We start from the raw sequence: 21,672 nt of genomic DNA, 5'->3' as shown, positions 1-21,672 counted from the left end.
AAGTCATGGGAGCTGTCATGGGATATCGTCTCCTCACTCCCTGCAACATCATTAGTCCCCCCCAGCGCCCCTCCAACCTCGCCAACTCCCTTAAGTCATCACAGCTAATAACAAAGTTCTTTCATCGAACCCGTGGCGGGGCTTTCAACGTAGTCCTTCTACGTAGTTAAAAATAACCCAAATCTCTTTCAAATTAAGGACACATTGGACATACTGACAAGAAAAACAAGAGTGTCACGGCTGTAACGTCCTTGTTTATAGGTCTGTTCAATCAGAGCAAACCCGGCGCCAAGAAACACTTCTTTAGTGTTTAAATAAAACCTACGACCTCTTCTCCTTTTTACTAATAACCTTTCGCACCAACTTCTTAATCAAGTAGTCTCCCCTGTCGCTTAACAATAGTAGTCTCCCCTTACTTCACTCAAAATTTGTTTTAAATATCGCTTTCAAATTTTTTGACACGAGGCCAGCAATTTCGTGGGGAGGAGGTAATTCGTTTACATCGACCCCAGTGCGTGACTGGTACTTAAATTATCGATCCCGAAGGGATAAAAAGTAAAGTCGACCTCGGCGGAATTTGAACTCAGAAGATTAAGACAGACGAAATACCTATTTTTTTTACTACCCACAAGGGACTAAACACAGAGGGGACAAACAATGACAGACAAACGGATTAAATCGATTATATCGACCCCAGTGCGTAATTGGTACTTAATTTATCGACCCCGAAAGGATGAAAGGCAAAGTCGACCTCGGTGGAATTTGAACTCAGAACGTAACAGCAGACGAAATACGGCTACGCATTTCACCCGGCGTGCTAACGTTTCTGCCAGCTTTCCGCCTTAATAATAATAATAATAATAATAATAATAATAATAATAATAATAATGATAATGATAATGATAATAACAATAATAATAATAATAATAATAATAATAATGATAATGATAATGATAATAACAATAATAATAATAATAATAATAATAATAATGATAATGATAATGATAATAACAATAATAATAATAATAATATCTATTAAAGGCACAAGGCCTGAAATTTTTAGGGAGGGGAATAGTCGATCACATCAACCCCAATGCTCAACTGGTTATTTTTTTATTGTCCCTGAAAGGATGGAAAGCAAAGTGGACCTCGGCGGAATTTGAACTTAGAACGGACGAAAAACTGCGAAGCATTTCGACCAGCGCGCATGCGCATGTGTGCATATATATATATATATATATATATATATATATATATATATATATATATATATATAATCTATCAGAAAGGAACTCTATCTCTCTTAAAAAAATATCTTTTGATAAGCATAACAAATGCGCAACCGGTAAAAAGAACTTTCACCTAATTAAATACACTCTCCCTTACTTAAATTATTTTGTCAGCATTTTCTTCATTTCCTTTTTTTATATATCACAACTCGTGTTCCACATCTCCTTTTTTAAATATATATATATATATATATATATATGTATATGTATATATCTTTTAAAAAAGTAAGATACATTGTTATATGGATGGGGATACCACATAGAGAAGATGGCCCAGACAAAGAGAAGGGACACAGAGAAGAAGGGGAAATCATTGAAGAGGTCTCAGAATGTGTGACGAAAGAAAGCTGACAAATAAACAATCACCACTACTAATAATAATAACCCTTTCTTCTAAAGGCACAAAGCCTGAAACTTTTTTTGGGGGGGTTAAGTGGAATACATCGATCCCAGTGTTCAACTGGTACTTGTTTTATCGATCCCGAAAAGACGAAAGGCAAAGTTGACCTCGGCGGAATTTGAACTCAGAATGTAAGGACGGACGAAATGTCGCTAAGAATTTCGCCCAGCGTGCTAACGATTCTGCCAGGTCGACACCTTCAATAAACTAATAATAATAAAGCTAAACTGAAGATCAAATAAATAGTGTGTGTGTTTATTGGCAAAATGACCGTCCCCACCAAATATAACAATACATTTTAATTTTTATTTAAAGGACCTTTTATGTTGCGGAGCCGCAGAATTTTCTTTCACGAAATCTCGGCCTTCCTCAAAACCCATTTTATGATATACACTGAAGTTCCTCACTATGTAGAGAATAAGTTATGTGACATCCTTGATTCAATATGATTGGCTAAATATAGACCCCAGTTCTACCATGAGGATGGTGGAGGGGAGCGGGTGGGATAGAAGATAGTGTAACTATTTGGAACTGTGGAAGCAGGACCTTTAAGAAGACAGCGTTTTCATTCCATTCCATTTCTCCTTTTATAGTCTTTCATAATGACTTTGGTTAAATACATCTCCGGCAACTTTGAGCCGGTTTCACTGCTTGAAAGCATAACCAAATCATTGTCTACAGCCTTAGATAAGGAAATTACATATGAAATAGTATCAATGGCGGTGCCCCAGCATGGCCACAGCTCAAGAGCTGAAACTGGAAAACATAAACTCGCGATATTCTCTCATGACATAGAGGTTAGGCTGAAAAATGACGAACGACGCGGTCTGCTAATACCGAAGGATTGCCTTAAAAAGATAATCGTTGAAACACATGTACAAAGTCGGAATTGTCACGGTTGAAATGTTTCCGTACACATAAGCCCATTTGCTCTACGTTGACCGGAGGTTAAACAACAATAGCAACAACAACAACAACAACAACAAAACAGCAATAATGTTTATGGAGAAGACGAAAGAAATCCAGAAAAATACATATTTATTGTTTTAATAAATACAAGAAACAATAGAATAGAAATAAAGACAATAACTTTCCAACTTGGTTTTTATTTTTCCGTGAAATTTCTGACAAAAGAAGTCCTACAGATGTTTTGTAAATCGATTTTAAAGTTTCTTGTTAAACGAGGAATGGTTGTTGGACAGGAGGATGATTAATGAACTTCCTCCGGAAGTGACATCATCATCCGGCTTGTTACCTTGGAAACTAGTTAGATTTAAGGCAGAAGTACGACCTAGTTCATTTGTAGAAGTAGAAAGGTTGTCCCGGATTGTTTGTGTCTTGACGTTTCAGTAATGAAGCTCTCTTGTAAAAACTGTCAGATCGTCTGCAAAAAAAGATGGAAATAAATGTAAACGTCTTGGAAAAATTGTTTTCTGATATGTAACCAACAACTGTTTGTCTTTATCTTATTTCTGTTTTCTAGAATAGGAAAAAAGATGTAAAGGGCTACATATCCTCTGATCGAATTTGGCATACGGCTATAAGTAAAAAGCTAATCGCCATTTTGTTTAGATTTAATGACAACAAATAATTTTTGTGTGTTTCTTAAATGGCTTACAAACACCTTCCACGCTGCAAATAATTTTTGTTGGTTAAAGAATTCATTAACATTAATTAACCTGACAGTTTGATCAGAGGACTGGGAGGAAGTGGTTCGGTTTTTTTAGGTGGCTTTCATTTCTTTTCCCACTTTAATTACATAAGTGAAAAACGTAGAATTGGGTTGTGGAACATTTAGTGGAAGCCATCCTTCCCTGTAATAAGCTGCCTTCCAAATTGAGAGAAAGATTAGGATTTCAACTATGAATAAATAGACTAAATCAGTTGCAGAATACATTTTCTTCCATCGATATTTGAATGGTTCATTTTGTATCTTGCAGACATCTTGCCGTGCAAAGAAACCTATTTCTTTATTACCCACAAGGGGCTAAACACAGAGGAGACAAACAAGGACAGACAGACGGATTAAGTCGATTATATCGACCCCAGTGCGTAACTGGTACTTAATTTATCGACCCCGAAAGGATGAAAGGCAAAGTCGACCTCGGCGGAATTTGAACTCACAACGTAATGCAGACGAAATACCGCTAAGCATTTCGCCCGGCGGGCTAACGTTTCTGCCAGCTCGCCGCCTTTCAAAGAAACCAGACACTTATTCTTAGGTCGTTCGTTTCCATTGTTTAACGTTCAATTAACACAACTTTTACAGCGTTGAGTTCCTCGATAAACATTTGAGTACTTTCCCTAAAGTAGGGACAAATCGGAAATCTTTAAAGCTAGACTGATTCAGTATTGACTTGTGGAGACCTCATACATATAAGGACGACAAGTGGAAATGGCAACAGCTGCATTTGGGGATTTATTGACCGTATAACGATATTTGGAGGTACATGGCCTAGTGGGTAGAGTGGCGGACTTGCGGGTTCGAATCTCAGACCGGGCGATGTTTGTGTTTATGAGCGAAACACCTAAGCTCCACGCGGCTCCGGCAGAAGGTAATGGCGAACTTCTGCTGACTCCTTTGCCACAACTTTCACTCTTTCTTCTTGCATCTTGCAGCTCACCTACGACAGACGGGCGTCCCGTCCAGGTGGGGAACCTATACGCCAATGAAACGAGCCAGGTATGGCTCGAGAAGGAACAAACAACAACAATATTTGATTTTGGCTGGTTTCATTTACCTTTGCACCCCACCCCCCTGATGGTGTTCAAGTGACACCTACCGGTATATGTCTCCGTGGTCTTGGTAATTACTTGGATCCATCATCGAACTCTCACTGCTTTGCAACAACTGGGGCTCCATTGAACGCTTGTAAGTACCTGTTTCAACAATTCCAACACATCTGGCATATTTCTTATACAGATAGTTTACTTGTCTTCGGAATTCTAAGTTGGACAGTAATTGTTTGTAGGTCACACCTAAAAGAAGACAACACACACAACAAAACAGTATTTCTGAATGATATTGTAATTGTTCGGTACTAGAAACAAACTGCTGCTTTAGAAATGATGTTCGATTTAGGCACAAGGCTAACACTTTGAAGAGTGTGGGGTTAATCGATACCACTGGCCACGCTATTTGATAGGGACTTTCTTTTAACGATCCTGGCGTATGTAAGATAACGAGCTTTGAACTGTCAAATATATACGTATCTGTTATGTGTAGTTTGCGTTGTAATGGGATAGACAACCAATTGAAAACCATTGTTATTATTACGTGTTTATTGACTTTACATGTTACACGGACGACGACATTCAGCGTAGTGATACATTATATACTTTACACACAGTTGTACTGTTCACTAACAAATAGTGCCAAGAGTGGGGATGTAGTTTGGCATACGCAAACACATAGATATGAATGTGTAACAGTATCTGCTTTCTTTAACTCGTCTATCTCATTTGATTATCCATTAGGAAGTTAAATGTTAAGGCTGGTCATACTGACCATTGGTTTCGCATCTGTAAAGCGCTTAACAGTATAGGCGATTCGTCAGACTTAAATGACCGAAGGCGCATATCCGACGACAACAGTGACAACGGCGGTGGTCGGAGTAACAGCCTAAACTGTGCTTCTTAAGACCCAAACTCCTCTCACAAAATTCATATCTGTCCTTCTCGTTAGAATATAATATGCCATTTTTTTTTAGCCTGGGCGAGTTCCAGTTCGTTTGAGAATCGTTCTATATTCAAAGAACTTGTTTCAAACAGCGAAATTCAATTCCGTACCCATTTCTGGCTAATGTAAGCCATTGGATGTCTGTGCTATTCCTGTGGTACGCACGGCGACGGAAGAAGGCGAATTTGAAGGTTCTGAGCATAGAAATATTTCGAGAAATATTAAAATAACTTGACGGAACTACAAAGGAAAAATAATCCAATTCCGTTTTGAAGACGCTTTATAAATACTCAGTCTCTGACTATTTGCCTTTAATTATTTGAAATCTTCCTGTAAAAAAGGAGGAGCTGCTTTCTAACAAAGGCACAAAACTCCATCTTTGGAATGTAGAGAGCAAAACCAAATTCACATTTCAAACTTGAGAAAAGTCTTGCATAATATTACTGTTCCCCTTACAGATTGCATTTGTAATGTGCGAATCAGTTGATTTCTGTTTCTGAAACTCCTAGCTTATCCAGATTATCGCTTGGGCATTTACTCACAAAACCAAAATCACCAACTATTATTACTATGTGACTTATAATCTGGATACAGAAGCTGGAGCTTTCGAAGCAGTTGTCCATAATTATCTTCTTTCGCTTTGGTTTTCAAAGAGATATTCACGGGGCAGCTGGCCTGGATGAGACTACGTAGTTTTACTTGTCTATCCAGCCTATTAGGTTAACATTTGAGGGTTTTGATAGGAGTATTCCACTAGTACTCCTGGTGTCCATATTTTTGAATGTATTCACTAACAGGGAGATTCTCTATGTTTATTCCAGGACAGTCTTTTTTTCCGAATGACATTGTATATTGTTTTAACGTCACGTCGCAAATGGAGGTAGTACCTCGACGGCATTTTGGGGCGACCGCTAATCGCATGTATGATGTCTGTCACAAAATATGACAAAATCTACATTTTCAGTTGCATCTTGGATCTCTTTTGTTTACCGGAGATTTTGTAGCAATCTCCTGTTCTTGGATTGTAAATGCACAAGCCCTGAAAGTTTGTATGTAGAATATGAGGGATTTGGCTCACTGGTGATCCAAACGAATAGTACGCTGTGTAAGTGCTATAATTGGTCATCCGTTAGGTTCCAAGTTCACAGCTGAGGTTGGAGTTTGGGATCTGTAGTAGGCTTCCGAGTTAGCAGGTATATATTAGAGAGGAAAGGGCAACAAAAACCAAGGCAGGACGAGTATCTCGGGTCATGAGATGTTGACCCATCACCTGGGATATCCTAGAAGCAGATGTAAGACATTAATTACTTCTACTTCTCCGTTTTTTTATTCACCTTATTCTTATTAAATCTTCTAAATGATCTGAGATACTCGTCCAGCCTTGGTTTTGTTGTCCATTTTCCTTGAATGTGTGAGTGTGTGTGTGTGTGGTGTGTGTGTGTGGTGTGTGTGTGTGTGTGTGTGTGTGTGTGTTCGTGTAAGTGTGTATAGTGTACACATGTATGTATATAATGTAACTGCTAGAACAAGTATATCCACACCAATTACAATTGAACTCAACAGAACAAACAGGACCAAATATTTTAACTTTGATTCGATGCAGCGGCTGCGGGCTTGAAGAGGTTTTGTGGCGGACCCCGCACCAAATGGCTGGGCGTGATTGGGGCAGATCTTCAGGGGCTCGACGTCCCCTTGGAGGATGCAGAGAGACTGGTGTGGGACGGTCAGCGATAGAGAGCACTGGTTTACCTGGTCGGATCTACGCATGAGGACGTCTCTGGGAACACGAACCTGGCAGGATCCCAGTTGACCCCAGCCTCATCAAGCAATATCTTAAAATAGATTTATAGAGTTCTATACAGAGACGGCGCAAGGCAGTGATGGTAACATTAGATTTAGAAGCCACAAAGATTCACTCTCTCTGTTTACGGATATAGTCTACTGGAGTGGAGGCGCAATGGCCTAGTGGTTAGGGCAGCGGACTCGCGGTCATAGGATCGCGGTTTCGATTCTCAGACCGGGCGTTGTGAGTGTTTATTAAGCGAAAACACCTAAAGCTCCACGAGGCTCCGGCAGGGGATGGTGGTGATCCCTGCTGTACTCTTTCACCACAACTTTCTCTCACTCTTACTTCCTGTTTCTGTTGTACCTGTATTTCAAAGGGCTGGCCTTGTCACTCTCTGTGTCACGCTGAATATCCCCGAGAACTACGTTAAGGGTGCACGTGTCTGTGGAGTGCTCAGCCACTTACACGTTAATTTCACGAGCAGGCTGTTCCGTTGGTTCGGATCAACCGGAACCCTCGTCGTCGTAACTGACGGAGTGCTTCCATCCCATAGTCTACTGGAAAAAGGCGTTGGTCAATGCAGTGCAGTTGCCTACATTATGTTCTGGGTTTGTATTCCAAGAATATCAACAAAAAATATATTCCCTTCTATTCTTCTATTTCCCTTCCGTAATCGAAGCAATCAAATTATCTGAATGGAATTGATCCTTACCTGGCACAGTTACCACATTTTGGCACTTTCTGCTATTTTCCCCAAAACATCTCATTCAATTGAAAGAATCAGTTTATAGTATAAAAACATTTAGATATTCGTTTCAAATTTTGGCACGAGGAGGAGGGAGAAAGTCCATCGAGAGGATGAAAGGCAAATTCGACCTCGGTGGAATTTGAACTCAGAATGTAAAGACGGACAAAATGTCGCTAACCATTTTCCCCAATGCAGAAACGATTCTACCAGCTCAACGCCCGACCTCTACATAATATTGGTTTTAAATTTTGGCACAAGGCCAACCATTTCGAGAGTGGGTAATCCGATTACATCAACCCCAGTACTCAACTGGTACTTATTTTTACCGAAAGGATGAAAGACACAGTCGACCTCAGCGGAATTTGAACTCAGAACGTAAAGACGGACAAAATGTCGCTAACCATTTTCCCCAATGCAGAAACGATTCTACCAGCTCAACGCCCGACCTCTACATAATATTGGTTTTAAATTTTGGCACAAGGCCAACCATTTCGAGAGTGGGTAATCCGATTACATCAACCCCAGTACTCAACTGGTACTTATTTTTACCGAAAGGATGAAAGACACAGTCGACCTCAGCGGAATTTGAACTCAGACGGACAAAATGCCGTTAAGCATTTCGCCCGGCGTGCTAATGATTCTGCCAGCTTGCTGCCTCATCTTTACATAATATCTATATATATAAAACTGTAGTTGTGTGAGTGTCTGTCCCCTTCGATTTAGATTCCTAACTACTCCCACATTTTGCGGTGCAGTTTAACCAAATTCGGGTATCTTATAGTCGTGATTCATATCGAGCCCGTCTGAGTATTAGCGCGCGTCTACGATGAGTCTACGATTTAAAAAATAATTTAACATCATTTTTTATTCCATTTTAATGCATAATTTTTCGTGTGTCGATGGCGGCAGAGTTGGCGTCCATGGTCACACCTGCACCTGTTTGCTTCTCCCCCTTCTTCCCTCCCTCGTGAAGCTTGGAGAAGGGAGTGTAAGGAAATCAACGTTGTAAAGCGTTGTCAAGGAGACCAGCGTTCTTTTAGAACAACGACTTCATGGCTTGAAGACACCAAAACAGAAATGGCTAAGAAAGCCCGAATTGGCATCTATAAGGGAAGTAACTCTCTAAAAATGCTTATATAGTTATTTCCCTTACAAACCCGAGCAACGCCGGGCGATACTGCTAGTTCATTATATGTAAATGTATTCTTTAAAAACGGAACTATTAACAATTAACAGCTTCAGAAGCAGATCAATGAAAAACAAAAAAAGATCGACAATGTTTATGCGTAAATGAGAAAAGTACTGCTTACCTTTGGCATCGGCTATTTTTTGAACGACTTGGAGCGGATTCGTTCCGCATGGGTAAGCATGAGTAATCAATGAGAGACAGACACACATAAACATCAATCCAACTAATTGTTTCTGGGCGAACATTTTGTGGGAGGAGAGGAGGCCTGCAAGAAAAAAACAAAAACAGAACGGACAAAAGAATTATTTTGTAATTCATTCAGGAACGTCTAAAGTACAGAGAGGAATGGGCGAGGAGGCAGCGAGTTGGGTTTATAAGCCTGTGGTTTTGATTTCGATACCACTGTAAGACTGTACTCTCTGTAACGAAGTTGTTAAAAGGGTTAAGAATCCCTCTGGTCACGAATGACTATGGAATTGCACCTAGAATGTTCCTCTCCAAGGCACAAGTCCCGACAAGGTCGTTTATAGATTTCGTTGAACCATGACGCAAGGATCAGACAAAATTATATTTGTTAAAGCAAGGAATCTCTGCTAAAGCTTTTCTACAAATAATGGTTCTTGTTTTTGATACAAGACCAACAGTTTTGAGGGAAGGGGGTCGAGTCGGTTACATTGACCCCAGTACTTGACTGGTACTTTATTTTATTACCACCCCCGAAAGGACTAATGTAAAGTTAGCTTCAGCGGGATTTGAACTCAGAACATTAAGAGCCAGAACAAACTACTTGACAGAGATGAGCAGTCACCCATGCATACCAGCCTCTCCTCTCCACACCACCGATCTTATCCAAAGGAAAGGAAAAGGCCAATACAGCTTGGAACAAGTGTTGTTGCGACCCATTTCCACAGCTGAATGAACTGGAGAAACGTTAAGCGTTTTGCTCAAGAACACAACACGAAGCCTGGTCCGGGAATCAAACCCACAACTTCACAATTGTAAGCCAGACTTTCTAACCAATGATCCATGCGCCTTCAAACACGCGCGCACGCACGCACAAAATATGCCAAACAGCTAAGAAGCTCGCTTTACAATCATGAAGTGCCGATTGTGGGAAAATGCCATTTCCTGTAACCTTCGGTTGACTCGTACCTTGTGAGTGAAATTATGTAGATGGAAACTGCATAGAAGCGCATTGGGTGGATTGTATATGGAATTGAAACGGTTCACCTATTACACTTCGTCACAATGATTCTGCCTGAGAATTATGTTCAAGGTACAAGTGTCTGTGGAATATTCAGCCACTGATATGTTAATTCAACGAGTCTGGTAGTCCGATTGATTGTGTGTGTGTGTGAGACAGACAAATGAAGTTTAAAATGCACACAGTATACTGCATGAAGATTTATTAAAATTAAAATTAATATACTTAACCGGTTTCACGTTTATTTGATTTTCAAAAGTATCGTTTCTCAAGAACCAAACAGTTTGCGTCGCAGCTCCACTTTCCTCTAAACTTACACTTTTGAAAATCTTACAAATGTGAAAAACGGTTAAGCGTATTTTAAAATAAATGTGTACGTGTGTGTCTTTGTTTTTTTTACTGTCTTCCGCAATCGGTGTTGATTTGTGTACATCCCCGTAACTTAGCGGTTAAAAACTTCTAGCGAGACCTAGAATCGAAACCTTACAACCCTGATAGTTGGGTTCAGTCCACATTCGGGTCAAGCGACGCGCCCTGATTATCAACCAATCAGCTTGCAGCGATACCACGCCATATAAAACTTAGTGAAAAGTTCTATGACTTTTTCGCGCGCTTATCTTAGTATTAAGGCAAACCCCCAGCAGAGGGAGCTGCAGAGACAGCCTCCAGACGACACACATTTTCCCGTCTCGTCGCAACCAAGCCAGAGCACGGCCTAGTATAGCAGAAACCACTTTGAGTTATCCTTTGCTGAATCCAGTGAAAAATGAAAAGAATTCTTTATAACTTCGGATCAACTCTTGGATCTTTTCCTTTTGAACGGCAGATGTCAACACAATTTCTAGTTAACTAAACACTTTTAACCTTCGTATACTGGTAGAATGTGTTTATAAAACATCATTTTCTCTTGGTTTTATTGAGAAAATTCTATAGTTTGTAAGATATTTCGTTTGAAAATCCGAGCATTTCGGCAATTTTAACCAATCGATTATCTCCATTCAACTAAAATCATTTGCTGCGTCTAAACTGAAACAACATCCTGTAACTAACCCTAAACCTCCCCCCTAACCCTAACCCTAACCCTAAATTGTTTTCTTAATTGTTAAATTAATTTAATTCCATTGCTTTAGTTTTTTTACACGCGTAACAATTAAATTAATTTAACAATTAAGAAAAGAAAAATTAGGGTTAGGGTTAGGGTTAGGGGGGAGGTTAGGGTTAGTTACAGGATGTTGTCTCAGTTTTAGACGCAGCAAATGATTTCAGCTCAAAAGAGAGCATAGGATTGGTTAAAATTCGAAAAATTAAACTACGTTAAACAAACAAATTACAATTTTCTCAAGAAAGCCAAAAGAAAAAAATGTTTTATTTTGACACATTCTACCAGTATCTCTTTTCTCTCTTTTCTCTTTTCTCTTTTACTTGTTTCAGTCATTTGACTGCGGCCATGCTGGAGCACCGCCTTTAATCGAGCAACTCGACCCCGGCGCTTATTCTTTGTAAGCCCAGTACTTATTCTATCGGTCTCTTTTTTGCCGAACCGCTAAGTGACGGGGACATAAACACACCAGCATCGGTTGTCAAGCAATGCTAGGGGGACAAACACAGACACACAAACACACACACATATCTATATATACATATATACGACACGCTTCTTTCAGTTTCCGTCTACCAATTCCACTCACAAGGCATTGGTCGGCCCGGGGCTATAGCAGAAGACACTTGCCCAAGATGCCACACAGTGGGACTGAACCCGGAACCATGTGGTTGGTAAACAAGCTACTTACCACACAGCCACTCCTGCGCCTATATACGAAGTTTAAAAGTGTTTAGTTAACTAGAAATTGTCTGCCGTTCAAAAGGAAAAGATTCCAACTCTTTCTGGTATCTCGGGCCTTATTAGCCATCGTTATGTTCGGTTTCGATCTCCTTCATGACCAGCAGGCATTGGTTACTCTTTTACTCTTTTACTCTTTTACTCTTTTACTTGTTTCAGTCATTTGACTGCGGCCATGCAGTAACGGGGACATAAACACACCAGCATCGGTTGTCAAGCAAGGCTAGGGGGACAAACACAGACACAAACACACACATACACACACATGCATATATATATATACGACGGGCTTCTTTCAGTTTCCGTCTACCAAATCCACTCACAAGGCTTTGGTCGGCCCGAGGCTATAGTAGAAGACACTTCCCCAAGGTGCCACGCAGTGGGACTGAACCCGGAACCATGTGGTTGGGAAGCAAGCTACTTACCACACAGCCACTCCTGCGCCTATTTTTGGTTGTTTGTATTCAATAGTTCTCTTGTTCAATAAATCTTACAAACCATACAAAATATATTATGTTCGCGTCTGTCCTCCATGTGTGCATAACTCGAAGTCCAGCTGACACCAAACGATAGTAGCAGGATCACGATAGCCACAAACTTAGATATTGGGGTCGACTTGTTTGACTAAACCTATTTCTCTATTACCCACAAGGGGCCAAACACAGAGGGGACAAACAAGGACAGACATAGGTATTAAGTCGATTACATCGACCCTAGTGCGTAACTGGTACTTAATTTATCGACCCCGAAAGGATGAAAGGCAAAGTCGACCTCGGCGGAATTTGAACCCAGAACACGTAACGGCAGACGAAATACGGCTACGCATTTCGCCCGGCGTGCTAACGTTTCTGCCAGCTCGCCGCTTTTTAATATAATAAAATATATTATGTTCGCGTCTGTCCTCCATGTGTGCATAACTCGATGTCCAGCTGACACCAAACGACAGTAGCAGAATCACGATAGCCACAAACTTAGATATTGGGGTCGACTTGTTTGACTAAACCTTTCAAAGCAGTGCCCCAACATGGCCGCAGTTTTATGACTGAAACAAGTAGAATACAAAGAGAGGGAGAGAGAGAGGGGGGAGGCGGCGGTAGTAAAACCAACAGGAGAACCAGAAATCAATGCATGAGTATTGCAGAAAATTACAAACGTGACTCAAGGGCCAAACGTTTCGTGCTGCATCCTTCTAATCAAATAACGGTGCAGGGGTGGAGCAAAATGTGAAATTCCTGATTTCTCTTTATTTTCTTCTTTACCTGTTTGAAATCATTACACTGCAAGAATTGCATCATTATTTTCTGCAGTTGCCTCACCTTTATTGATCAGCCTGGTTATTGTTGTTGAAGTTGAGCGACTTTCAAATATAGCTGACGGGTAGATTTTTTTTTAGAGATTTTTCCTCAACATTGACCCCATTGAATTTGAGGTTGGTAATAAAATAACAATAAATTTTGGGGTTTAACAATCAATATTCTTTTCTCTGGATCCTAAGTCAATTTTTCCCCATGATAATTTTCAAGTTTCCAAAAAAAAAAAAAAAAATCAATAATTTCTTCTCTTTAACTGCATGTCGTGAAAATATATCAGGAAGAGAGGCACTCCAGCAGATGAGTTATAGAGAATATTTTGAGTTTCATTAATTTTATATCACGTGCCATTTTCTCCTGATCCTCTTTCATTTGACCCAGATATAAAAAAAAATATATTTTCTTTTCATTTCCGATCTTTCTGATGTCTAACGATGGATATCGATATGTATGAGCTTCTTTCCAAAAGCAATTCTGAAGAACTGAAGTGGCAAGTTTATCTTATCTTGTCTTACTCATTTTGCTCTGGCTAAATTTTGTCTTTATATGTTCAAAAAGAACGGTGATAATTTTCCGAAACACGGTTCACATTATGCCGTAGAGGGTTTTAATGCATTCAAAGAAGGTCATTTGCTTAGCTGATATAATTTTTGTAAGGTAATGAATATTCGTAAAAACGAAAAAGTAATATTTTCCCCCCGCCAAAGTAAACGTTACACATTATGTCCGTTCGTAAGTTATATATTTCTTTACTACCCACAAGGGGCTACACACAGAGGGGACAAATAAGGACAGACAAACGGATTACGTCGACCCCAGTGCGTAGTTGGTAGTTAATTTATCGACCCCGAAAGGATGAAAGGCAAAGTCGACCTCGGCGGAATTTGAACTCAGAACGTAACGGCAGGCGAAATACAGCTACGCATTTTGCACGGCGTGCTAACGTTTCTGCCAGCTCAGAGCAGTCGGGTCACGGTTCACATTATGCCGTAGAGGGTTTTAATGCATTCAAAGAAGGTCATTTGCTTAGCTGATATAATTTTTGTAAGGTAATGAATATTCGTAAAAACGAAAAAGTAATATTTTCCCCCCGCCAAAGTAAACGTTACACATTATGTCCGTTCGTAAGTTATATATTTCTTTACTACCCACAAGGGGCTACACACAGAGGGGACAAATAAGGACAGACAAACGGATTACGTCGACCCCAGTGCGTAACTGGTACTTAATTTATCGACCCCGAAAGGATGAAAGGCAAAGTCGACCTCAGCGGAATTTGAACTCAGAACGTAACGGCAGGCGAAATACAGCTACGCATTTTGCACGGCGTGCTAACGTTTCTGCCAGCTCAGAGCAGTCGGGTATTTAGATAAAGATAGATATGGCCTGTCAATGGGGTTACTCTGGGTTTCGCGTCCATAAAGCTTTACAGCGTTTCTTCAGACCCTAAAACCCGTTGGCCCATGGCCTCTTTCTTGCGAGAGAGGCCACTTTATTTCTAAATATGAGTGGCCTGTCGATGGGATCTCAGTCCATACAGGGTCAAAGTATGATTTATGTTACCTATGTAGGACCTGCCAGTCTCTCTATCTCGCTTTCTGTCCACACACAACATAGGAAAATATATAAATTCATCTCTCTCTATATAAACGGCAGTTTGTCTGTCTGCGTGTCTGTTAGGTTGTACCCTCTCCCTGACCATGGCTTTCAACTGATTCTGATGAAACTTGACACACACATAACCCAATGTCATAATTCAAAACTAACGCAGCGAAAATTTTGAAAAGTTTCCCCAGTTCTGAAAAAAATCGATAAATTCGACATGGGGTCGAGAATCAGAAACACAAACCACAGGCTGTCTAGGGGACGCAACTCGACCTTTTTAACTCTCAAAAAAAATTTACCATAATTTTTTTTCCATTTTTTTGCTATTTTTTGACTATAACTGTCTAAAAATGCTTTATAGTTATTTCCCTTACAAACCTGAGCAACGCCGGGCGATACTGCTAGTAAATCTATAAAATACGGAATTTAACAAAAAAATAATAAAAGAAATGAAAACAGTTCTTACAACAAACTCAATGTGGAAACAGACGGAGGTAAAACACGAATAGCAAAAGTGTGAAAAGGCAAAAAAAAAAAAAAAAAAATAGGCGCAGGAGTGGCTGTGTGGTAAGTAGCTTGCTAACCAACCACATGGTTCCGGGTTCAGTCCCACTGCGTGGCATCTTGGGCAAGTGTCTTCTGCTATAGCCCCGGGCCGACCAATGCCTTGTGAGTGGATTTGGTAGACGGAAACTGAAAGAAGCCTGTCGTATATATGTGTATATATATATATATATGTATGTGTGTGTATATGTTTGTGCGTCTGTTTGTCCCCCTAGCATTGCTTGACAACCGATGCTGGTGTGTTTACGTCCCCGTCACTTAGCGGTTCGGCAAAAGAGACTGATAGAATAAGTACTGGGCTTACAAAGAATAAGTCCCGGGGTCGATTTGCTCGACTAAAGGCGGTGCTCCAGCGTGGCCACAGTCAAATGACTGAAACAGGTAAAAGAGAGTAAAAAAGAGTAAATAAAACCTAAGTACAAGCGAAGAGAATGGAAACGAAATAAAAAGGGTTTTCGGAAACGGACGCTGTAATTCATATTTTTAATTTTCTGTTGGTTGTTTCTGTTTTATGAAATCATTTACAATTAATATTTTCCATCTGTGATTGACTTTCAACATTTCAGAACCAATAAATATCCGTCAAGGGTTGACATCGATTAGATCGACTTAAGACGCTCTCTCATCATCTCTGACCTCGCGTCAAGACTAAAACTGATTTACTTTATGAAGCAAATTCATTAGGATCTTTTCCAAATCCATCTCGTCTTTGTAGAGATATTTTTTAACGAATTAACTGAATATTAAACCACAAGATGAAACAGCAAATCCCTTTTGATTGTTCATCCGTGCAATTTCGGTGACGGAGGGAGGAAATCTTTTCCAAAGTAACTTCGTTCCTGGTTTCTATAAAATGTAAATGAAGAATCGAGTTTAATCCATTTTGTATCGATTTCGTTGAACCATGACGCAAGGATCAGACAAAATTATATTTGTTAAAGCAAGGAATCTCTGCTAAAGCTTTTCTACAAATAATGGTTCTTGTTTTTGATACAAGACCAACAGTTTTGAGGGAAGGGGGTCGAGTCGGTTACATTGACCCCAGTACTTGACTGGTACTTTATTTTATTACCCCCGAAAGGACTAATGTAAAGTTAGCTTCAGCGGGATTTGAACTCAGAACATTAAGAGCCAGAACAAACTACTTGACAGAGATGAGCAACAAAAAAAAAAAAAATGTCCCCCACCCTCACTAAAGTCCAGACCTTGCCCCCTGTAACCCTTGCTTGTTCCCCAAACTAGAGATGAAGGAGGCTGTCACATGACTCCGAGACACCTTCACTTTAGAGGACTTACGCGACGCCTTCACAAAATGGTTGGAACGCTATAACAACACGTGCATTGAAGATAAAGGGCCCTACTTTAAAAGAGATTAGGGTTTTGCACTTCTTTGTAATTAATTAAGGTCTCTCCCGAAAAAATTCTCAGAACTTCTGGAATGCACATACATCAATATGCATTTCTTGACTACCCACAAGGGGCTAAACACAGAGGGGATAAACAAGGACAGACAAACGGATTAAGTCGATTATATCGACCCCAGTGCGTAACTGGTACTTAATTTATCGACCCCGAAAGGATGAAAGGCAAAGTCGACCTCGGCGGAATTTGAACTCAGAACGTAACGGCAGACGAAATACGGCTACGCATTTCGCCCGGCGTGCTAACGTTTGGTATGTGCTGTGGTGTTGTGGTGGTGGTGTGTGTGTGGTGTGTGCCGGATGAGTGTAAAGATTACTTTCAGAGCAACAATTGTTTTGAGAGTTCGTTACTAATCTTTGTATATTGAGAACTTGATATTTGAGTTTCGAATTAATAACCGTGAATTAGCTGTGAATGGTCAGAGCATTGGACAAAACACTTTGAGGCATTTGTTCGATTTTCAGATTACTTTAGGGGTACACGTTTCTATGGAATACTCAGCCGCTTGCATACTAATCCAATGAGGAAGTTGTTTATTCGAATGGGACAACTAAATCCTCCCAACCGAAACCGACGGAGACCCATTCCAATGAGATGACTTGGAATAACCAGATACAACATTGAAATAACAAAGTCTGTGTGTCGCTCTGAATAAGCAAGAAAACGTTAGTTTCCTTTATTTTCTCAACTCAGATGAAGAATTCAAGTCCGAGAGAGAGAGAGAGAGAGAGAGAGAGAGAGAGAGAGAGTGTGTGTGTGTATGTGTATATAATGTATGTCTTTCTGTCTGTGTTTGTCCCTTACCATCGCTTGACAACCGCTTTTGGTGTGTTACGTCCCTGTAGCTAAGCGGTTCGGCAAAAGACAACTGATAGAATAAGTATCAGGCTTGGAAAAAAAAAGTCTCCCAAAACCCAAATAAGCACTGGGTTCAATTCAATCGGCAAAAAATTATTGAAGGCAGTGCTCCAGCATGGTCACAGTCTAATGGCTGTCAGATGAAGCAATTCTACAATTTCCCAAAGCATTGGATGACTGGAGCCCACATTTTCTACGCTGTCCCCAATCACACAATACCTGTCAAAGAGGATTTGATATTCCTGCTGTCTTCTGTTAAAGACAGGATTGTTGTTGATTGGGACCTCGAAAGAGAATATCCTATTATAAATTGGAGTGATGTTTCTCTGTCCATTACGCTTTTATGTTCGTTAACTCCTCCTGGACCGTAGGTTTTCATTTCTTTTATTATTTTTTGTTAAATTCTGTATTTTATAGATTTATGAATTTATATATTTTCATATGTTGTGTTTCAACTCCCGCGTACGACTGACTACGAACTGGTATTATTCATCTTTCTCGATGGCTGTCGACACTTTCACTGTCTTCTTCGAGCGAAACTCGAACCAGCAACTCCCCTAATACCAGGGAATGTCCTAAGGGGTGGGTTCTATTTTTATTAAGGGCTGCCTAATTGGGGCCCCACTGACCCGCCCTATTTTTACTGCATTTTAAACTAAATACATGTCATTGGCCACCAAATCGGAGCAATGACAATGAAATTCATACCATGAACTCCCAGGGAGTATCGTAAGGAGATTCAATATCTGAAGGGCCGCTTAAATGGGGTCTCACTGACCTTCCCCTACGCTTACTGATTAAACAATGAGCAGCATCAGTGCTTGGCACATTTGCAGGAATAAGTTTGGTCATTCTAAAATACCTTCACGAACATTCAATCGAGATAAAGAGTTATAAGAGGGAGGTTTCAAGTGTGGTAGCGTGGATATTCATATTTTGTAGTTTATGAAGCTTATGTCTAGTATTATTATAAATGGAGAAAAAAAATCGGGGGGGGGGAGGGCTGGCAGAATCATTGCTGTACTGGAGAAAATGGTCAGCAGCGTTTCTCCTGGGTCTTTTCGTTCTGAGTTCAAATTCCACCGGGGTCAACTTTGCCTTTCATTCTTTCGGGGTCGGTGAAATACGTACCAATTGCGCACCAAGGGTTAATGTAATCGACTTACCCCTCCCCTCAAAATAGTTGGGTCTGTGCCAAAAGTAGGAAGAATTACTAGAATTGAAAATCTGCTTCTCTAAATTCGTAAAAGAAATTGTCAGACTTATGACAACGATAGGAACATTTTCCCAAAACTTAATTCTAGCCCCGGATTCCTCGAATTGGAGAGAACCAATGTTCTTGGAATCTACTAGATTGTCCACATCATCGTTTCCCACGGGGTGGAGGTATTTATAGCAAATATACCCCTATTCTATCCCTTTGTGTGCCGTTTTAGATATTAACTCCATGGTGATATAACGAAGGAGACTCTTCGTGGTCACTCGACTTGCTAGAAGTTGCAGCCAAATCTCCTTCAAATCACTCACTGCTGTCTTAGAAAAGAATACATTGGATAATGTGGTCGTAGGTTTCCTGCACCTAAGAAAAAACGGGATGGTCATGATTGGAATACTTTTGATCACAGGGTCGGCTTGTTTAGGATTAACCTGGGTGTAAACAACCACGGGAGCAACCGAGGAAGATGTTTAGGTGAAGCTGTCTCGCAGGCTTTCATTGCCATTGTTTAAACATTCTATGAAGAAATAGTAATTAATGTTTTAAATAATGATCTTTCATTAGGAACTTTAATCGGAACGTAATGTCAGACAGGGACCGACGTGTTTAGGAGTGAGTTTATTTACCCACAGAGCTTACTTTCAAAACCAGTATAAGTGCATATTTGGTCGATTTCATGATGACCCTTAAAACACACTGTAGAAGCTGCTGGCTTCACGTACGGGAAATCTTTTTCAGCCAAACTGGGATAGATTCCATAGAGACAGGAGGCGAATCTTAGTCTTCCAATCCAAATCAGATAGATTTAGAGACTGAATTTCCTTAATTACTCAAAAGTCATTCCGATGTGTAGCGTCGACTCAGGTGAAATTCCCCTCTCCCAATTATTATATATATATACGAGCATTCGAACGTAGCAGGGAACAGCTAACCTTTGACCGCTATTTGGATCACGTTGTGTCCACGACTCTGGTTGGAGTTGGCGCTATTTCTCTCCCACTCGGTTGTGCCAGTTTGCCGCGGATAACCAGTCCTAGGATCACGTGGGACAGCCTATTTACTACCCTGTTTCAGCCTATTTACAGCCTATTTACTACCCTGTTTCAGCCTACAGCTCCTTATAAAAACCCCGCGTTTCCTCGTTCCGATGTCTTGGGTTCCAGACCTTTTAAGGTCTAGCCGCTGACCATGAAGACACGGCCACTCCAAGAGACAATGCCACTACCACCGCAGCTACGTTGAGACTTACCAACTTTCTCACCAGGACCTTCAATAGCACTGAGGCAACCTCCTTCGCATTCGTCACCACCATCATCTCCTTCTTAACGCCGTCAACATCCTCTCTCTACATACACAGCTCAGCAACAAAATTCACCCAGGTTCCAACAGTTCACTGTTCGTGAATTATTTCACTACGGATCAACAGCGAATTTACGACCAACATGAACTCCTGTACAAGTGACCCAGGCAGCGGCATCACAGCCACGATTTCTCGTACAGAGCACATCACTGGAATTTAGAATGTACAGGTATTATGGGATCTTCTTTAGGCGCCATACCCAGAATGCAGGACAGACGATCGTGTCCTGCCACCGTTCTCAGTTCTTCGTTTTATTATATCACTTTCTGATGTTTAATTTCTGTAACCGGTTCAGCATCATTGCCGCGACTTCTTAATACAGTATTTCAACTCGCGCGTACGACTGACTACGAACTGGTATTATTCATCTTTCTCGATGGCTGTCGACCCTTTCACTGTCTTCTTCACTGTCATCCTTAAATGTTCTTAACACGCGAATACATCTATGCCGACACATACAAGTACATTTTGTTCTCATGACGTCCTCTCAATTATTCCGTATACATGACGCACGCACACACACGTTATCTCATCAATAAATGTTTTTTTAATCATTCTTACGCGGTTTTCTCTTTCCATCTTGCGTTTATTTGTTCTGTTAGTCCCTCTTTATTGTAACGGCTGTGTGATGTGGTACAAAAGAGCCATCCTCGTCACCTCACATCGCACGGTCCCTTACAAATCGGTGACCCCGACTTAGAACCATCGCGCGGCCCATTACAAATTGGCGACCCGTACGGTCCTTGCAAATTGATGAACTGACTCAAAACACGCATCCACGGCCATTACAAATGCATATATCTGGTTTTGAGAGTAAGCTGTGTCTTATAAATAGTTTCCACATCAAATGGACGTCTGGCAGGAACTTAATATTTCACTAGAAATCAATCGAGTGAAAGAAAGTTCCTCGTTGCTGAATGTCGCAGACATGGAAAAAAAGAAACAAATTGTTTACACACACACACACACACACATACACACACAATAGGTTTCTTTTAGCTTCCGTCTACCAAACAATGCCTACTAGAAGACATTTGCCCAAGGTTCCACGCAGTGGGATTGAACCTGGAACCATGTGGTTGGTAAGCAAGCTACTTACCACACACCACTCCCGCGCGTATGTATAATAGATATATATATATATATAGATATATATATATATATATATATATATATGCATATATATATATATATATATGATA

General features: G+C 40.4%; 1 protein-coding gene across 1 annotated transcript in view; it reads right to left on the bottom strand.

The window, feature by feature from the left end:
* Positions 1–2,775: 2,775 nt before the first annotated feature.
* The window catches only part of LOC115224902, a 19,966-nt gene continuing 1,069 nt past the window's right edge, over positions 2,776–21,672 (bottom strand). The window contains exons 2-4 of the mRNA XM_029795862.2: positions 9,213–9,356; positions 4,473–4,668; positions 2,776–3,073 (exon numbers count right to left, since the gene is read on the bottom strand). Of these exons, the coding sequence (XP_029651722.1) occupies positions 2,986–3,073; positions 4,473–4,668; positions 9,213–9,336 (408 nt within the window). The 5' untranslated portion in view covers positions 9,337–9,356 and the 3' untranslated portion in view covers positions 2,776–2,985. The remainder of the gene's footprint in view (positions 3,074–4,472; positions 4,669–9,212; positions 9,357–21,672) is intronic.

Source organism: Octopus sinensis, linkage group LG26 (genome assembly GCF_006345805.1).
Source record: "Octopus sinensis linkage group LG26, ASM634580v1, whole genome shotgun sequence".
NCBI lineage: Eukaryota > Metazoa > Mollusca > Cephalopoda > Octopoda > Octopodidae > Octopus > Octopus sinensis.
Note: the sequence above shows the minus strand (reverse complement) of the source record. Positions and strands in the feature narration are given on the sequence as shown.